General features: G+C 46.3%; 1 protein-coding gene across 4 annotated transcripts in view; it reads left to right on the top strand.

Annotated features, from left to right (window-relative positions):
- Positions 1-882: 882 nt before the first annotated feature.
- The window catches only part of SLC29A4 (solute carrier family 29 member 4), a 45595-nt gene continuing 30745 nt past the window's right edge, over positions 883-15732 (top strand). For 2 of the 4 annotated variants that reach the window (XM_030211859.1, XM_030211858.1), the window contains exons 1-5: positions 883-1102; positions 8552-8596; positions 9423-9595; positions 11521-11652; positions 12696-12809. In XM_030211859.1, the coding sequence (XP_030067719.1) occupies positions 8553-8596; positions 9423-9595; positions 11521-11652; positions 12696-12809 (463 nt within the window). In that variant the 5' untranslated portion in view covers positions 883-1102; position 8552. Of the gene's footprint in view, positions 1103-8551; positions 8597-9421; positions 9596-11520; positions 11653-12695; positions 12810-15732 lie in introns of those variants that run through there. The other 2 variants (XM_030211861.1, XM_030211860.1) reach the window with 2 other exon arrangements.

Raw genomic sequence — 15732 nt, 5'->3', positions numbered from 1 at the left:
AGACTTTGCGCTTTCTGTCTCGCTACACCCTACGCCTGGAATAAACTTCCTGAGCCCCTACGTCTTGCCCCATCCTTGGCCACCTTTAAATCTAGACTGAAAGCCCACCTCTTTAACATTGCTTTTGACTCGTAACCACTTGTAACCACCTGCCTCCACCTACCCTCCTCCTTCCTGTGCACAATAATTGATTTGATTTGCTTACTTTATTTTTTGTCTATTAGATTGTAAGCTCTTTGAGCAGGGACTGTCTTTCTTCTATGTTTGTGCAGCGCTGCGTACACCTTGTAGCGCTATAGAAATGCTAAATAGTAGTAGTAGTAGTAATATTGAGACACACCTACCTTGCTAAAGAAATTAAGTATTTTGGATGATAAATATTGGAGTCGGTGTGTTGTATGATGGAGTTTTTTTTCTAAGCCATATGATGATAAGCCGGGCTCAGCCCTTATAGTCTGCATGTTCAGGCTGGTTGGGTGGCTGAACTGAGGCTTTTTTTCTCCATCAATAGATGTGGTTGCAGGAACATTTGATAACAGTGTGAGTGGCAAATATTACTTATACGCAGCTGGTGTGAGGCTGGGTTCTTGATTTTCAGTGATTAAAGGAAGCTAGAGTGAACTATTAGTATTTACCAGGTCCCAAATTTTCTTTCTTGGTCTCATAGAGTACTATAGCCTACAGTCTGACACAAAAGATGAAAAAGGGAAAGGAAAGAGCCAGAATTACTGGGATCCAAAGCCAGAGAGTCTACAGTGAGCTGGGTATTTCATAAGGTTTAAAGTAAAGGGGGAGGTGGAATCAGGAGGGAAGGAGGAGAGAAACCGAGAGCTTTTGTGGGTTGTGTCTTTGAGGAGAGTAGCTTTTGTATGCATGCTCACACGCACATACACAGTCTGCCTGCCACCAACCTCTCCTTTGCCTGTTCCAGGATAGGGACACTGCAGGCACCAGAACTGGAGCTGGCAGGGCAGCCTGAATGGTTGGATGGAGCAGAAGGACGTGAGATGGGAGCAACAGAAACGGCTCAGGGTCCCTGGCACTGAAGCCTCAGCCCGGTGCAAAGCCTGGCAGGAGCTGGTCGCTGCAGCCCGGTGAGGAGGTAAGTGGGGGAAACAAACCTGTTGGTGCTGGAACTGGGGGAGGGGAAGATGGTAGCTTTCTTTGTCTGCTCCTCACAGGGCTGCAGATTTCAGAGAAAAGAGAAGCAAGGGGGAAACAAAAAAACAAAGCAGCAAGAGACAGTGCATAGCAGGGAAGAATGAGTGGGGAAATGGAGGCGACCAGCAGAGAACCCCAATGAAGGATGGCTGAGCCTGATCAGCTGCTGAAGCTGGTTTGGGGAACCTGACCAAACCCCATGGAAAAAGAGGGAGGAAAGGGGATGTTTACAAAGGAAAGAAATGATTTGAAGAAAGAAAGATTAAAATACCAAGAAGAAAAATGAAAAAAAAAAATCAACAACAACAAACAGGCAATGATACGAGTAAGTTTGCTTTGTGTGTCATTTATCCTGTAAAGTTTTCCGATTCCATCACACAGGGGACTGGATCTTTCCTTTTTTTGGTTATTTTATCGGCTTTTCCTATGAGGATCATCAGATATCAGGATGTTTTTCTCCCTTTTCTCCAAGTTCTACGTCTGCCAGGCGCCCCCTTGTGGTTCAGTGTCAGCATAAACCCAGCAGCACCCCAAAATTCTCTCTGGTCAGGAATCTCAGTCCTCATCATTACCCCCAAGAAGTGAACGTTGACAAAATAATTTCTCAGAGAGGGCATTGCATAAAAGTCAATCATTCAGGTCACACATGCACAAAAAAAAATACATAGAGACATATCTTTAGTCTTCAGAAGTATTTTCATAAACAAAATAATAACACAAAGATATTTATTGAGCAGGAATTGGAATTTTTATTTGCTTCTGAGGTGGAAAAATGAAAAAGAATCTTGAATATTGCCTAGTGTAACAGAGCATTAACGTATGCAAAGCTGGTGCTGAGGGGAGATATGATAGAGGTCTATAAAATAATGAGTGGAGTTGAATGGGTAGATGTGAAACGTCTGTTCACCTTTCCGAAAATATTAGGACTAGGGGGCATGCGATGAAGCTACAATGTAGTACATTTAAAACGAATTTGAGAAAATGTTTCTTCACTCAACGTGTAATTAAACTCTGGAATTCGTTGCCAGAGAATGTGGTAAAGGCGGTTAGCTTAGCAGAGTTTAAAAAAGGTTTGGACGGCTTCCTGAAGGAAAAGTCCATAGACCGTTATTAAATGGACTGGGGAAAATCCACTATTTCTGGGATAAGCAGTATAAAATGTTTTGTACATTTTTGGGATCTTGCCAGGTATTTGTGACCTGGATTGGCCTGCTGTTGGAAACAGGATGCTGGGCTTGATGGACCTTTGGTCTGTCCCAGTATGGTAACACTTATGTACTTGGATTCTGAATGGAATGTTGCTGCTCTTTGCGGTTCTTTATGGAATGTTGCTGCTCTTTGGGATTCTGAATGGAATCTTGCTACTCTTTGGGGTTCTATATGGAATCTTGCTACTCTTTGAGGTTCTACATGGAATGTTGCTACTGTTTGGGTTTCTGCCAGGTATTTGTGACCTGGATTGGCCACTGTTGGAAACAGGATGCTGGGCTTGATGGACCTTTGGTCTTTCCCAGTATGGCAATACTTATGTACTTATGCTAGTGGAATGGAGTTTTGTTTATTTTTCAGTTTATTTTCATTTTTTTTCTTTTTGTTATATTTTTTTAAGATATAACAAATGGGGTAGGGGAGAAAGAGGAACAAAAAAACCCCTAATACCTGCCCCCCCATCCCAAGTCACAACTGTTGCTGCTACTGCTGCTGTTTTAAAATTGTTTTATACCACCCCCCCAACGCCATTGGGCCCCTACCTAACTTGTGTCCCTTTCGTACCACTGTGGTAAGATGGTGCTGGCTGACCTGATACCAGTGTTGTGTTGATAAAGAAAAGCAGTGGGACAGGAGCAAAAGATGATCATATATCTGTCCAAAGACTATTACAGGGGTCTATGGAGTAGAGGCCTGAAGGCGGTCCAGGATGGATTTAAAACCAATTTAAGAGCAATGATGGCAGTGGAAGCCTAAGGAACAGAAAAAAAGATGGTGGCCAACACAAATCAAAAGAGAAAATGGGCAATATTCAATTTTGTTTTTTTTTTCTTTTGCTTCATTTTGGAAAGAAAAGAGGCTTAGTAAAAGGGTCCCTTAGCCCTCCATTGCCTCAGGCACCATCTTATATTGTGGTAGGAAGGGGGAAGGGAATGGGACTTGATATACCGCCTTTCTGTGGTATTTTGCAACTACATTCAAAGCGGCTTACATAGTATATACAGGTATTTATTCGTACCTGGGGCAATGGAGGGTTAAGTGACTTGCCCAGAGTCATAGGGAGCTGCAGTGGGAGTTGAACCCAGTTCCCCAGGATCAAGGTCTGCTGCACTAACCACTAGGCTACTCCTCCACTAGCAACATTCCATGTAGAATCTGAAATAGTAGCAACAGAATCTCAATAGTAGCAACATTCCATGTAGAATCTCAATAGTAGCAACATTCCATCTAGAATCTCAAATAGGGAAAGGGAAATGGGATTTAATATACCACCTTTCTGAGGTTTTTGCAACTACATTCAAAGCGGTTTACATAGTATATTCAGGTACTTATTTGTGCCAGGGGCAGTGGAGGGTTAAGTGACTTGCCCACAATCACAAGGAGCTGCAGTGGGAGTTGAACCCAGTTCCCCAGGATCAAGGTCTGCTGCACTAACCACTAGGCTACTGCTCCACTGTACTGGGCCACTCCTCCTTACTGTAAATGAATGTAACTCACCTTGGAAAAAGACATGAGCTAAACACTTAAAAAGCCTCTATTCTATTCCCTAATAATTCTCAATGTTATGTTCTGCTTTTTTTTTCACTGCCATTGTACACTGATCTGAAGGTTTCAATGGTCTGTCCATGATGAAGATGCTTAGATCACTTTCCTGGTTGATTACTCCTAATGTGAAACCTTGCATCTGATAGCTATAATTTGAGTTATTCTGCCCTATGTATGTTACTTCGCACTTGTCCACAGTGAATTTCATCTATTTATTCATTTGGATTTTGCTCACTCCTTTTTAGTAGTAGCTCAGGGTATACTGGGTATTTCTCTGTCTCTGGAGGGCTCACAATCTTAAGTTTCTACCTGAAGCAATGGAGGGTTAAATGATTTGCCCAAGACCACAAGGAGCAGCAGTGGGATTTGAACCTGCCACCTCTGGATTGCAAGACCCTGTGTTCTAACCAATAGACCACTCCTCCACTCTGTTTGGGTGGTCTGTCTCCCAGCCTCACAAGGCATTCTTGCAATTTCTCACAATCCATATGTAATTAAAAACTTTGAACATTTTGTTGTCATCTGCAAATTTGATGATGTTACCCATTGTTCCCATTTCCGGATAATTTGTAAATATGCTAAGAAGCATCCATCCCAGTGGTATATACGCCAGAATGCATAAAGACCTAAAATATTATTATTATCAGTGGCGTAGGAAGGGTGGGTCGCCCCGGGTGCACACCGCTGGGGGGGGGGGGGGGTGTCGTCTCCGTTGGTTCCTTGCTCCCTCTGCCCCGGAACAGGTTACTTCCTGTTCCGGGGCAGAGAGAGCAAGGAACCAATGGAGCCGACGCAGCTCCCAGCGACGTGGACTCGGAGGCGGATCGGCCCTCCCGCCCGCCCCTCACTTCTAAAGTAACAATGCGCTCCAGGGGCGAGGGGAGGGTGCGCACCGGAGGGGGGGGGCGCGCCAAGGGGGGGCGCCGTGCTGCACCCGGGGGGGTGCGCAGCGGCGACCCGCCCCCGGGTGTCAGCCGCCCTCGCTACGACACTGATCATTATTATTATTTGTTACATTTGTATCCCACCTTTCTGTGGGCTCAATGTGGCTTACATGGCCGATTCCTGTCTGAACAAATACATGGTATGAATGAATACAAAGTGATATTGTGGTAGAATGAGGTACATGTATGGTAGGTACAATTGGGGGGAACTTAGAGAGGGGAAGGAGGAAGAAGAGTCAGGTAATGTCCGTTGCAGTCTTTGGTTACGTTGTGTCGCAAGTGTCCAGGTATTTTTATGTTGGGTCGGTGGGGTGTGCTCTTCTGAACAGGTCTGTCTTTAGTGCTTTCCGAAAATTTAGGTGGTCGAGCGTAGTTTTTACTGCTTTTGGCAATGCGTTCCATAGTTGTGCGCTTAGGTAGGAAAAGCTGGATGCATAGATGGATTTGTATTTGAGTCCTTTGCTGTTTGGGTAGTGGAGGTTTAGGTATGATCGTGCAGATTTTGTGGTGTTTCTGGTTGGCAGGTCGATGAGGTCTGTCATGTATCCCGGTGCCTCGCCGTAAATAATTTTATGAACAGTTGTGCAGATTTTGAAAGTGATACGTTCTTTGATTGACAATTCAGATCCTACTATTAGTTGGTCCATGGGGTAGCTTCCTCCGTAGAGAAAATTGGCCATTTAACTCTATTCTGTTTTCTGTCTTGGAGTGGAGGTGTGGCCTAATGGTTACTGCAACAAGTTGGGCAGACTGGTTCAATTCCTGCTGTTGCCTGATGGTTAGCAGTGGGTTGAGATCCTGGACAAGTAGGTTTAATTCCCTCTCCAGCTCTGAGCAAGTCACTTAGGGGCCCTTTCACTAAGGTGCACCGAAAAATGGCCTGCGCTGGTGTAGACATGTGTATTGTACGTGTTCAGGTCCATTTTTCCGCCTGCCTGCAAGAAAGGCCTTTTTTTTTTGTGGTCGAAAACGGATGTGCGTCAAATTTAAAACGAGCGCGTGTCCATTTTGGGCCTGAGACCTTACCGCCACCTATTGACTTAGCGGTAAGGCCTCACGCGTTAACTGGGCGGTAATCGTCAGCACGCGTACACTGCTGATTACTGCCCACTTAGCGCCATGCAGTAGAAAATATCAAATATTTTCTGCCGTGCGTTTGGTTTGCACATCAAAACTAGAATCATTGAGCCTGCAAATAGGTGGGAAAATGTGGGATACAAATGCAATAAATAATAATAATAATCTCTCTTATCCATCCCCTTCTCCTCTACTGCTAATTCCAGACTCTGTTCCTTTTATCTTGCTGCACCTCACGCCTGGAATAGACTTCCCGAGCCTGTACGTCTAGCCCCGTCTTTAGCCGTTTTCAAGTCCAAACTCAAAACCCACCTCTTTACCACTGCTTTTGACTCCTAACTCACTTGCCCTGTCCGTTTATCCTCACCTCTTTATTCCCTTACCCTTAATTGTTCTGTCTGTTTTCCTGTCTTATCTAGATTGTAAGCTCTTTGAGCAGGGACTGTCTTTTTTGTGTATGGTGTACAGCGCTGTGTATGCCTTGTAGCGCTATAGAAATGATAAGTAGTAGTAGTAGTAATGTAGAAGCCTGCCCTTGCAGATCAGCAACGCAGCCGCGCAGGCTTCTGTTTCTGTGAGTCAGACTCACAGAAACAGAAGCCTGCGCGGCTGCGTTGCTGATCTGCAAGGGCAGGCTTCTAGATGGAATGTTGCTAGTGGAGGAGTAGCCTAGTGGTTAGTGCAGTGGAACATGGAATGTTGTTACTATTTGAGATTCTGGAATGTTGCTATTACTTGAGATTCTAGATGGAATGATGCTACTATTGAGATTCTGTTGCTACTATTTGAGATTCTACATGGAATGTTGCTATTCCACTAGCAACATTCCATAATTAGATTGTGAGCTCTTTGAGCAGGGACTGTCTTTTTTGTGTATGGTGTACAGCGCTGCGTTTGCTTTGTAGCGCTATAGAAATGATAAATAGTAGTAGTAGTAGTAGTAGAATTACAGCCTGGGGCATGCGGTAGCCGGGCGGTAGTTCTAATTTGATGCACATTGAACGTGCATAGGCGCCTACACCCCTTCGTAAAAGGGCCCCTTAGCTGTCCGTTGCCCCAGGTACAATATATAACTTAGATTATGAGCCCATTAGGGTCAGTGCAAATACCTGTAATAGAAATTGTAAACAGCGTGGAGGGGCCGGCCAAATCTCAACATTTGGCCTGCCCTTAGAGATCGCCGGCGTTAGAGATGGCCGCCATTGGTTTTCGCCGATAATGGAAACTAATGGCGGCCATCTCAAACCCGGCCAAATCCAATGCATTTGGTCGTGGGAGGAGCCAGCATTTGTAGTGCACTGGTCCCCCTCACATGCCAGGACACCAACCGCACACCCTAGGGAGCTCTGCAGTGGACTTCACAAATTGATCCCAGGTGCATACCTCCCTTACCTTGGGTGCTGAGCCCCCACAACCCCCCCCCAAAACCCACTCCCCACAACTGTACACCACTACCATAGCCCCAAGGGGTGAAGGGGGACACCTACAAGTGGGTACAGTGGGTTTCTGGTGGGTTTTGGAGGGCTCACATTTACCACCACAAGTGTAACAGGTAGGGGGGGATGGGCCTGGGTCCACCTGCCTCAAGTGCACTGCACCCACTAAAAACTGCTCCAGGGACCTGCATAGTGCTGTGATGGAGCTGGGTATGACATTTGAGGCTGGCATAGAGGCTGGAAAAAATGTTTTTAATTCGTTTCTTTTGGGGTGGGAGGGGGTTGGTGACCACTGGGGGAATAAGGGGAGGTCATCCCCGATTCCCTCCGGTGGTCATCTGGTCAGTTTGGGCACATTTTCGAGGCTTGGTCTTGAACAAAAAAGGACCAAGTAAAATCGGCCAAATGCTCATCAGGGATGCCCTTCTTTTTTTCCATTATCGGCCGAGGACGGCCATCTGTTAACCACGCCCCCGTCCTGCCTTCGGTACACTGCCGGCAAGCCCCCTTGAACTTTGGCCGTCCCTGCGACGGAAAGCAGTTGAGGCCGGCCAAAATCGGCTTTCGATTATGCCGATTTGGCCGGCCCTGAGAGAAGGCTGCCTACTTCCCGATTTGTGTCGAAAGATGGGCGCCCTTCTCTTTTCGAAAATGAGCAGGATAATCATCTAATGGTCCAATTGACTCCCTCAAAGACCTCTTGCTTCAAATGTACCTGAAAAGTCTTTGCTTTGAGTTTTTGCCTCTATGCAAATTCTCCTTTTGCCTTCCTTTTCAATACTTTGTATCTAATTTACCGGTGCATATGTTGCTTCCTGGTTTCTTGATCTGGATCCATTGCGATCAGTCACTGGTCTTAAACAAGAAACTCCGCCTCTGCTTAATTCAAAATAAACTGTTCATGTCCAGCCAGCTGTAAAACCAGTTCAGCTCATCGTAATATAGTCAGGGAGCCACAGGTAAAACCAAAAAATGTATGACGCACTTTTTCAAAGCTACAAAATATCATCCCACTTTCCTCTTTCATAGAGTGCGAAGGTAGTGTTGAAAAAAATCTTTCCGCTTCAGGTGGAGTTTTTTTTTTTAAAGACCAGTGAAATTACTGAGATATCTCTAGTGTGCTCTGTATTTATTATTATTTATTTATTTGTTGCATTTGTATCCCTTGGCTGACTACAGGATGCATTTGGAAGCTGGGTTTTCCGTCACAGGAGGTGTTACAAGGTACTGACTGAAATTATCCAGGCTACCATAGTCACTGTTGACTTATTTTCAATCTGTTAAAAAAAAGCAATTAGGCATTAAAATTTTAGAAAGATGCTTATTTGTGCCCTGAAACAACAGTCGCCTTTGTACACGATGACCTCAGCACAACCAGACTCATGAACAAGCCAAGTCGCAGCTCATCTGAAGGCAAGATGTGACAAGATGATCAATGCCAAAGAGAGTGAGAAGAATGAAGTTATATGAAGAGTAAACATAATGATCAGAGACTGCAGTCTGAACATTATGATAGCAAACTTAAGCACCATAATTTCTGCCTTTCTATAGCTACATGATTCGATAGAGTGTCATCTGCCACCCACTGAATTTAAGTGTGCATTGAACTGGGGGACCAAAGTATTGATCGATACATGTTTTTCTGAAGCTTTATAAAAGTGCTGTGTTTCAGGTTAGACTAATATCAGCATAACAGATGTTCAATATCATAAAACTCTGGCATGAGGGACGACAGCTGAGATACGCTATGATTGCTTATTGCAGCTTCTCTTGATTGAGTTATCTGGTTATCGCGGTACAGAATTACAGCTAGTGAAGCATCCGAAAAACACCTGTTGATGTGCCAGATGGTGATAAGGAAAATGTACTGTTCTCTTAGCCCATGATTGTGGTTGTACCTTCTACAACTGTGGGAGTGAGAGCTGTTGGCTCTTCACTCTCTCAAGAAGAGTGACCCAAGAAAGGGTCAAGAACGGAAAACTTTATGCTGCGATAGCCTGGCACGAGCAAAGATTTTGTGCTAATTCTTGTTTACTCTCTTATGGTTTAGGCCAGCGGTCATGGGATCGGTACGAGGTGACCACTTTAAGGAGGTCAGCCCGGCAGTGACCCCTGAGGGCAACATAGTGATGAGCTTCAGTTTCGACAGCTACCAGTTGGAAGAGGAGGATCACCAAGCAAAAGGGAACCCGGCAAAGGGCATCCTTACTTTCATGGAACCAGGTGAGGGCTGGTCAGATGTTGCGGCCCTGTGAAGGAACAGGCCTGAGGATTCCTTTGAATAAATACTTATTTTTGAGTTATTTATTTATTTATTACATTTGTACCCCGCACTTTCCCACATACAGCAGGCTCAGTGCGGCTTCCATAGTGAAAAAAAAAAAGCATTACAAAGGATATGTAAGAAGAATATTGTAAACTGTGATAAACATAATGGCAACATATTCCGCCAGAACCGATATACTCATATCACCCCTCTCCTCAGGTCAATTCACTGGCTTCCGATCAGATACCGCATTCAATTCAAGCTTCTCCTTCTTACCTACAAATGCATTCAGTCTGCTGCCCCTCACTATCTTTCTACCCTCATCTCCCCTTACGTTCCCGCCCGTAACCTCCATTCACAGGATAAATCCCTCCTCTCAGTACCCTTCTCCACCACCGCCAACTCCAGGCTCCGCTCATTCTGCCTCGCCTCGCCCTATGCTTGGAACAACCTTCCTGAGCCCTTACGCCAAGCCCCCTCCCTGCCCGTCTTCAAGTCTTTGCTTAAAGCCCACCTCCTAAATGCTGCGTTCGGCACCTAACCCTTACCGTTCAGTGAATCCAGACTGCCCCAATTTGACTGCCCCTATCGGACTGACCGTTCACTTGTCTATTAGATTGTAAGCTCTTTGAGCAGGGACTGTCTCTTTTTGTTAAATTGTACAGTGCTGCGTAACCCTAGTAGCGCTCTAGAAATGTTAAGTAGTAGTAGTAGGATAAGATAGGTAAAAGGGAAGGAAATTGGGAGCAGTGGCGTAGGAAGGGGGGGCGGTGGGGCGGTCCGCCCTGGGTGCACGTCGCTGGGGGGTGTCGGCGCCTTGCTGTTTCCTTGCTCTCTCTGCCCCGGAACAGGTTACTTCCTGTTCCGGGGCAGAGAGAGCAAGGAAACAGCGAGGCGCCGACACCCCCCAGCAGCGTGCACTCGGCGGATTGGCTCTCCCGCCCGCCCCTCACCGCCTTCCAGGAGGTATGTTCTCGGGGGGGGGGGGGGTTGCGCTCCAGAGGGGGAAGGGTGCGTCACGCTGCACCCGAGGGGGTGCGCAGCAGCGACCAGCCCCGGGTGTCAGCTGCCCTCGCGACGCCACTGATTGGGAGGGATATGGTATAAAAGGATGGAGAGGAAAAGATTGCAGATTGAGTATAAGGGGATTTGATAATAAAGGTCAGAGTTATGATTGGTGTCAGAGTCGGTGTCATCGTCAGAGCAGGAGTGGTGTAGGTGGGCTGGTAGAATTAAGTTGGTTCATTAGGGTAAGCTTGCTTGAAAAAACGGGACTTTAACATTTTCCTGAATGGTAAATAGTTGTTAATTGCTCGGAGTTCATCCCTTTTGTCCGGCTGTGTTTTTTCACCGGCCCACTCCCAACCCTCGCTCGGGGTGTCACAGGCGTTGCCATTTATAGAATCTAATCCTATGTGTCTAACACTGGGGCACAAGCGTCTATGCCTGTCAAAGTCTGGAGTAAATGCTGGAATGCAACTGATGGGAGTTAGGTATGCAAATCCAGGTACTCTATAAAATCACGCCTATTTTTTGGAATGTCCTTGACCCACCCATGCTACTCCCATGGCCACGTCTCCCACGGAGTTGCACGCTATGAAATGTTACAGAATAGGCTGTAGGGCAGATCCACACGTTAACTCCTAATTACTGCAACGCCAATTAGCTTCTTGGGTTATGTGTGGATTTGTGATCTGGGCCCAGTTTTCCAGACCTAAATTTGTGTGATCTACACAGAGCTAAGCTTTAGCAAAAGGGTCCTTTATATTTATCTAGCAGTCTGCTGTCCTCCTGTACATTACATTGTTATTACATGACTTTACTTTGGTTTTGCCAATCTTGTGTGTAACTTCCCGGTTTTCTTTCTTGCGTTTGAGCGTAGTTATCGAAGATCCAGAACCCCAGGATCTGTACCATGGGATTTACTTTGCTATGCTGCTTGCTGGTGTCGGGTTTCTCCTCCCTTATAACAGCTTTATCACAGACGTGGACTATTTACATCAGAAGTATGCAGGTAGGCCTTTGAAATTTCTCCATCCTTAGTCTGATACTCCCTGTTGTCTTGGTCTATTTTTTGGGGTGCTTTTATAAGAACTTACTTGAGTGTGTAAAATGCAGTTATTTAGTGCATTACAAAATGACCCCCTTAAATTAGTGGAAAGAAAGCACTCAACAGTTCCATGATTAAAATTGCATTTATGTTTCATTTCATAATGGTTTGAGAAAATCAGTTTCCTATAGCAATTGTTTCGAGAGATGGGTTTCACTTCTTGAACGGTTACAGAAACCCTGCTTTTGACCTGATGCCAGTGGCGTACCTAGCTTGGTTGCCAGCCTGGGTGGAGCACCCCCCTCCTCCAGGCGTGTCAGCCCCCCCCCCCCCCCCCCCCCCACCGCCCCACTCTTGATACACCACTGCCTGATGTTGTAGATGAGGTATTTGTATACGCACACAAAATGAAACTCATTGGTCATCCTGGTTCACCTAACTTATCATCTACTCGTCAACATAGTGACAGAATAGGTGTAGCAGATGGCGGCAGATAAAGACCCGAACGTCCCATCCAGCCTGCCCAACAGTCACATTCATTATTAGTTCACGATTAAACCAACAGTGAATGTGATATTGAATATTTACAGTTGATCTTGATCTTTGCCATTTTTCACGTGTCAACTCCTGGAGCCATCGAAATCCGCTTTGGCCTAACCAGGTCCGTCTTGCGAAATGCTAGAGTGGATTTTGAAGGCAACTCTAGTAGTTGGAATGTAAGGGCGGTGCCGGGCAGACTTCTATGATCTGTGTCCCGAAAACGACAAAGACAGATCAGGTTCAAGTATACGTTATGTCACATTCTTTTGGTAATTTATACAGCTATTAGAGCTCAGTCTTCATTATATGTATCTGTTTATATGTAAATCTGTTCAATGAGTTGTGACCATAGAAGAAATGCTTTCATGCCTTCTTTCTTCTTCTGTCTTCAGGGCCTCTAGCTCTTTCCTGAAGTGCGTGGAATGATGATTGGTTCATTGTCTCTGATTCTGTCTTTTGGTCTCTAGGAACCTCCATTGTGTTTGATATGAGTCTTACCTACATCCTGGTAGCCTTAGTCGCTGTCATCCTGAACAACGCACTGGTAGAAATGTTGAGTCTGCACACTCGAATCACTGTGGGTAAGTCAGACATTGTCGTCACTTTCCTGTACATTAAGGTAAGAAAGAAAATCATGAAACTGGGTTTGAAGAAATTCCATTTATGCTTTGTTGTAGAACCTTGCACCTAGCCAACCTGTGATTATAAATATCCGTGTTGCCTGATCTAAAAAGCCTCCCCAGAGCTTTCTCCCATCTTCCCAGACCCTCCCGGGCCACACCAAAATGTCTGCGGCCCAAAGAAGGGCAGGAGCGATCCCCAGTCACTCCTGCCCTGAAGATACTGGGCCCGATATTCAGACCGCGGTAGGGAGCCTGGTTGGCAGTCAACCCGGATACTCAATGCCATCCTGTTTCCGGCTAAGTTGGGAGATAACTGGTTAAGTTTAAACTTGCCAAAGATATTTCAGCTATTTAAGTGGTCCAGTGTGGCCACTTACAAGAGCTGGTATGTGCTGTATATTCAGGGATAGCCAGCTATATCATGCGATATAGCCAGTTATGTCCTAGCCGCCAACCAGCCGACTATCCCCCGCTGAATATCAACAGATAGATGGTTAAGTGACATTTAACCGGCCAGGTATCGTTCTTGGCCAGTTAAATGGTTTTGAATGGGGGGGGGGGGGGGGAGAGGGGGCTCTGTATTTAGAAATGACCCTGGCTGACTCTTGCCAGTGCTATTATGAAATACCTCCGTACCTCAAAATGGCACTGACCAAGAATCAAGCAAAAAAAAAAATGGAGGAAAACAACCTTACGTAAACGTGAACGACAGAAAAATAAGTGAGGTGAGTCCAAGGAGGATAGCAAGAAGTCTTTAATGTAAACAGCATAAAAGCGACCCGACACGTTTCGCCGGTCAGACGGTGTTTGCAGCTCAGCAGTTTTCCTACTGAGGATTTCACAGAGGTTCAACAGCCAGGACTTTGACTTTACTCTTACGTTAACACAGAGCACCTTCTTTAATTCAGTTTGCAGCTTCAGAAAGCCTCTCCTACTGCACCTCTAACTCATGGTGTCATGAAACTGAAAGTAATTAAGTAGAAGGGGGTAATTCTAAAACAGGGTGCCTCTATCACAAAACGCCTAGCCACTCACCTTGGGCTAACCCTGTGGCCACTTTGAGGGTCTATCCCTAGCAAAAACATTTTTTTAAAGTATCTGGCCCAGAGCCGTAGCGAAGGGAGCTGACACCCGGGGCGGGTCGCAGCTGCGCACCCCCCCCACCCCGGGTGCAGCACGGCGCAACCTCCTCCCGCTGGCGCACCCCCCCCCCCCCCGGAGCGCATACCTCCCCTCCCCCCCGGAGCGCATACCTGCGGTGAGGGACGGGCGGGAGGGCCGATCCGCCCTGACTGCACGTTGCTGGGGTGTGTCGGCTCCGCGCTGGTTCACTGCTCTCTTTGTCCCGGAACAGGAAGTAACCTGTTCCGGGGCAGAGAGGGCAGTGCACCAGCGTGGAGCCGACACCCCCCAGCGGCGTGCAACCGGGGCGGACCGCCCCCCCCCCCCCCGGCCCCCCCCTCCTTCCTACGCCACTGATCTGGCCATATCACTGCCGGTTACTTCTTCTCTCTGTTAAACTAATGAGAGAAGAGTCATTTATCTGTAACAGCTTTAAAGATAAAACATGCACCACCTGCTGGCCAAACTAGAGAAATACGCATCATGAAATCCTATATAATAATTTGCACCTTCGTCTGGATGCCTGGGTTCGTAACACACTTCCCATTGGTCCACCCTGGCGATGACGTCAGAGGGCGGACCAATGGGAAGTGAGAGGGTCGAAGAGCTTAAAAAAAAAAGGCAGTAGCAAGGCCTCCGCCGGATGAGGCGGCTGCTGCTGTGGCAGTAAGCTATTCCCAGAACAAAGGGGTGGGCACAGCGCAGTGGCGGCTGAAACGTCATGACGCACGTCAGCAAACGGGTAGGTTTAAAAAGTGTGGTTTCTTTTACCACGGTGGAGCGGCCCTGGAACTCGAAAGGGCGTATGCGATCCGGGGGAGGAGGGGGAGGGAGAACTCGGAGGACAACCTTGCTAGCGCCCGTTTCATTTCACACAGAAATGGGCCTCTCTTACTAGTATTCTTATAATTCATAGGCTGGAAAATTCACCATTTTGCCACAGCCCCCATTTAGGTTCCCTGGTAATGCAGTGTGAGAGCCTGTTCTGTATGGACTGTTGAGCGCCCAAGTGTCCATAAAGAATTCTAGTGTACAATTAGGCGCTAAATGTAAGCCCATCCCCCAATTACACCTACCGTAGATCTGGCGTAAAAGGATGTGCCTAAATATTGTTGTAAGTATTCTGTAAGAAGTCCGCCTAAATGCCTGTCCCGACTATGGTCCACCTATGCTCCGCCCATGTAAGTGCCCCGCTTACAAATGCACACTATGCCATTTATGGGCCCATTTGTAAAATACCACTTAGACACCCAATGATATATTTAGTTAGTACATAAATGCAAGGGGTCCTTTTACTAAGGTGTGCTGAAAAATGGCCTGAGGTAGTGTAGATGCGTGTTTTTTAGCGCACCTACAAAAATTGCCTTTTTTAAAAAACGTTTGCCAAAACTGAACGTACGACAAAATGAAAATTGCCGCGCATCCATTTTGGGTCTGAGACCTTACCGCAAGCCATTGACCTAAGGTCTCACATGGTAACAGCACGTCAGAAAATACAAAATATTTTTCAGAAGCCACAAAATTGAAATTACCGCAAGGGCCATTCGGTAACCGGGCGGTAATTCCAATTTGGCGCATGTAGGCACCTACGCATTTTAGTAAAAGGGCCCCTAAGCGACTTGTCATAGAATTGCCCTTTACATGCCTAGGTCTCTCAAAATCCTGGCACAACTCTTTGAAAGAATTAAGCTGATCCCCATCAACCACTTGGCCCACCAGAAACCAAAAGCTTCTACAAATGAACCTGCTGAAGCATAGG

Source organism: Microcaecilia unicolor, chromosome 8 (genome assembly GCF_901765095.1).
Source record: "Microcaecilia unicolor chromosome 8, aMicUni1.1, whole genome shotgun sequence".
Classification (NCBI taxonomy): Eukaryota; Metazoa; Chordata; class Amphibia; order Gymnophiona; family Siphonopidae; genus Microcaecilia; species Microcaecilia unicolor.
This window is presented reverse-complemented; position numbering and strand designations above follow the sequence as displayed.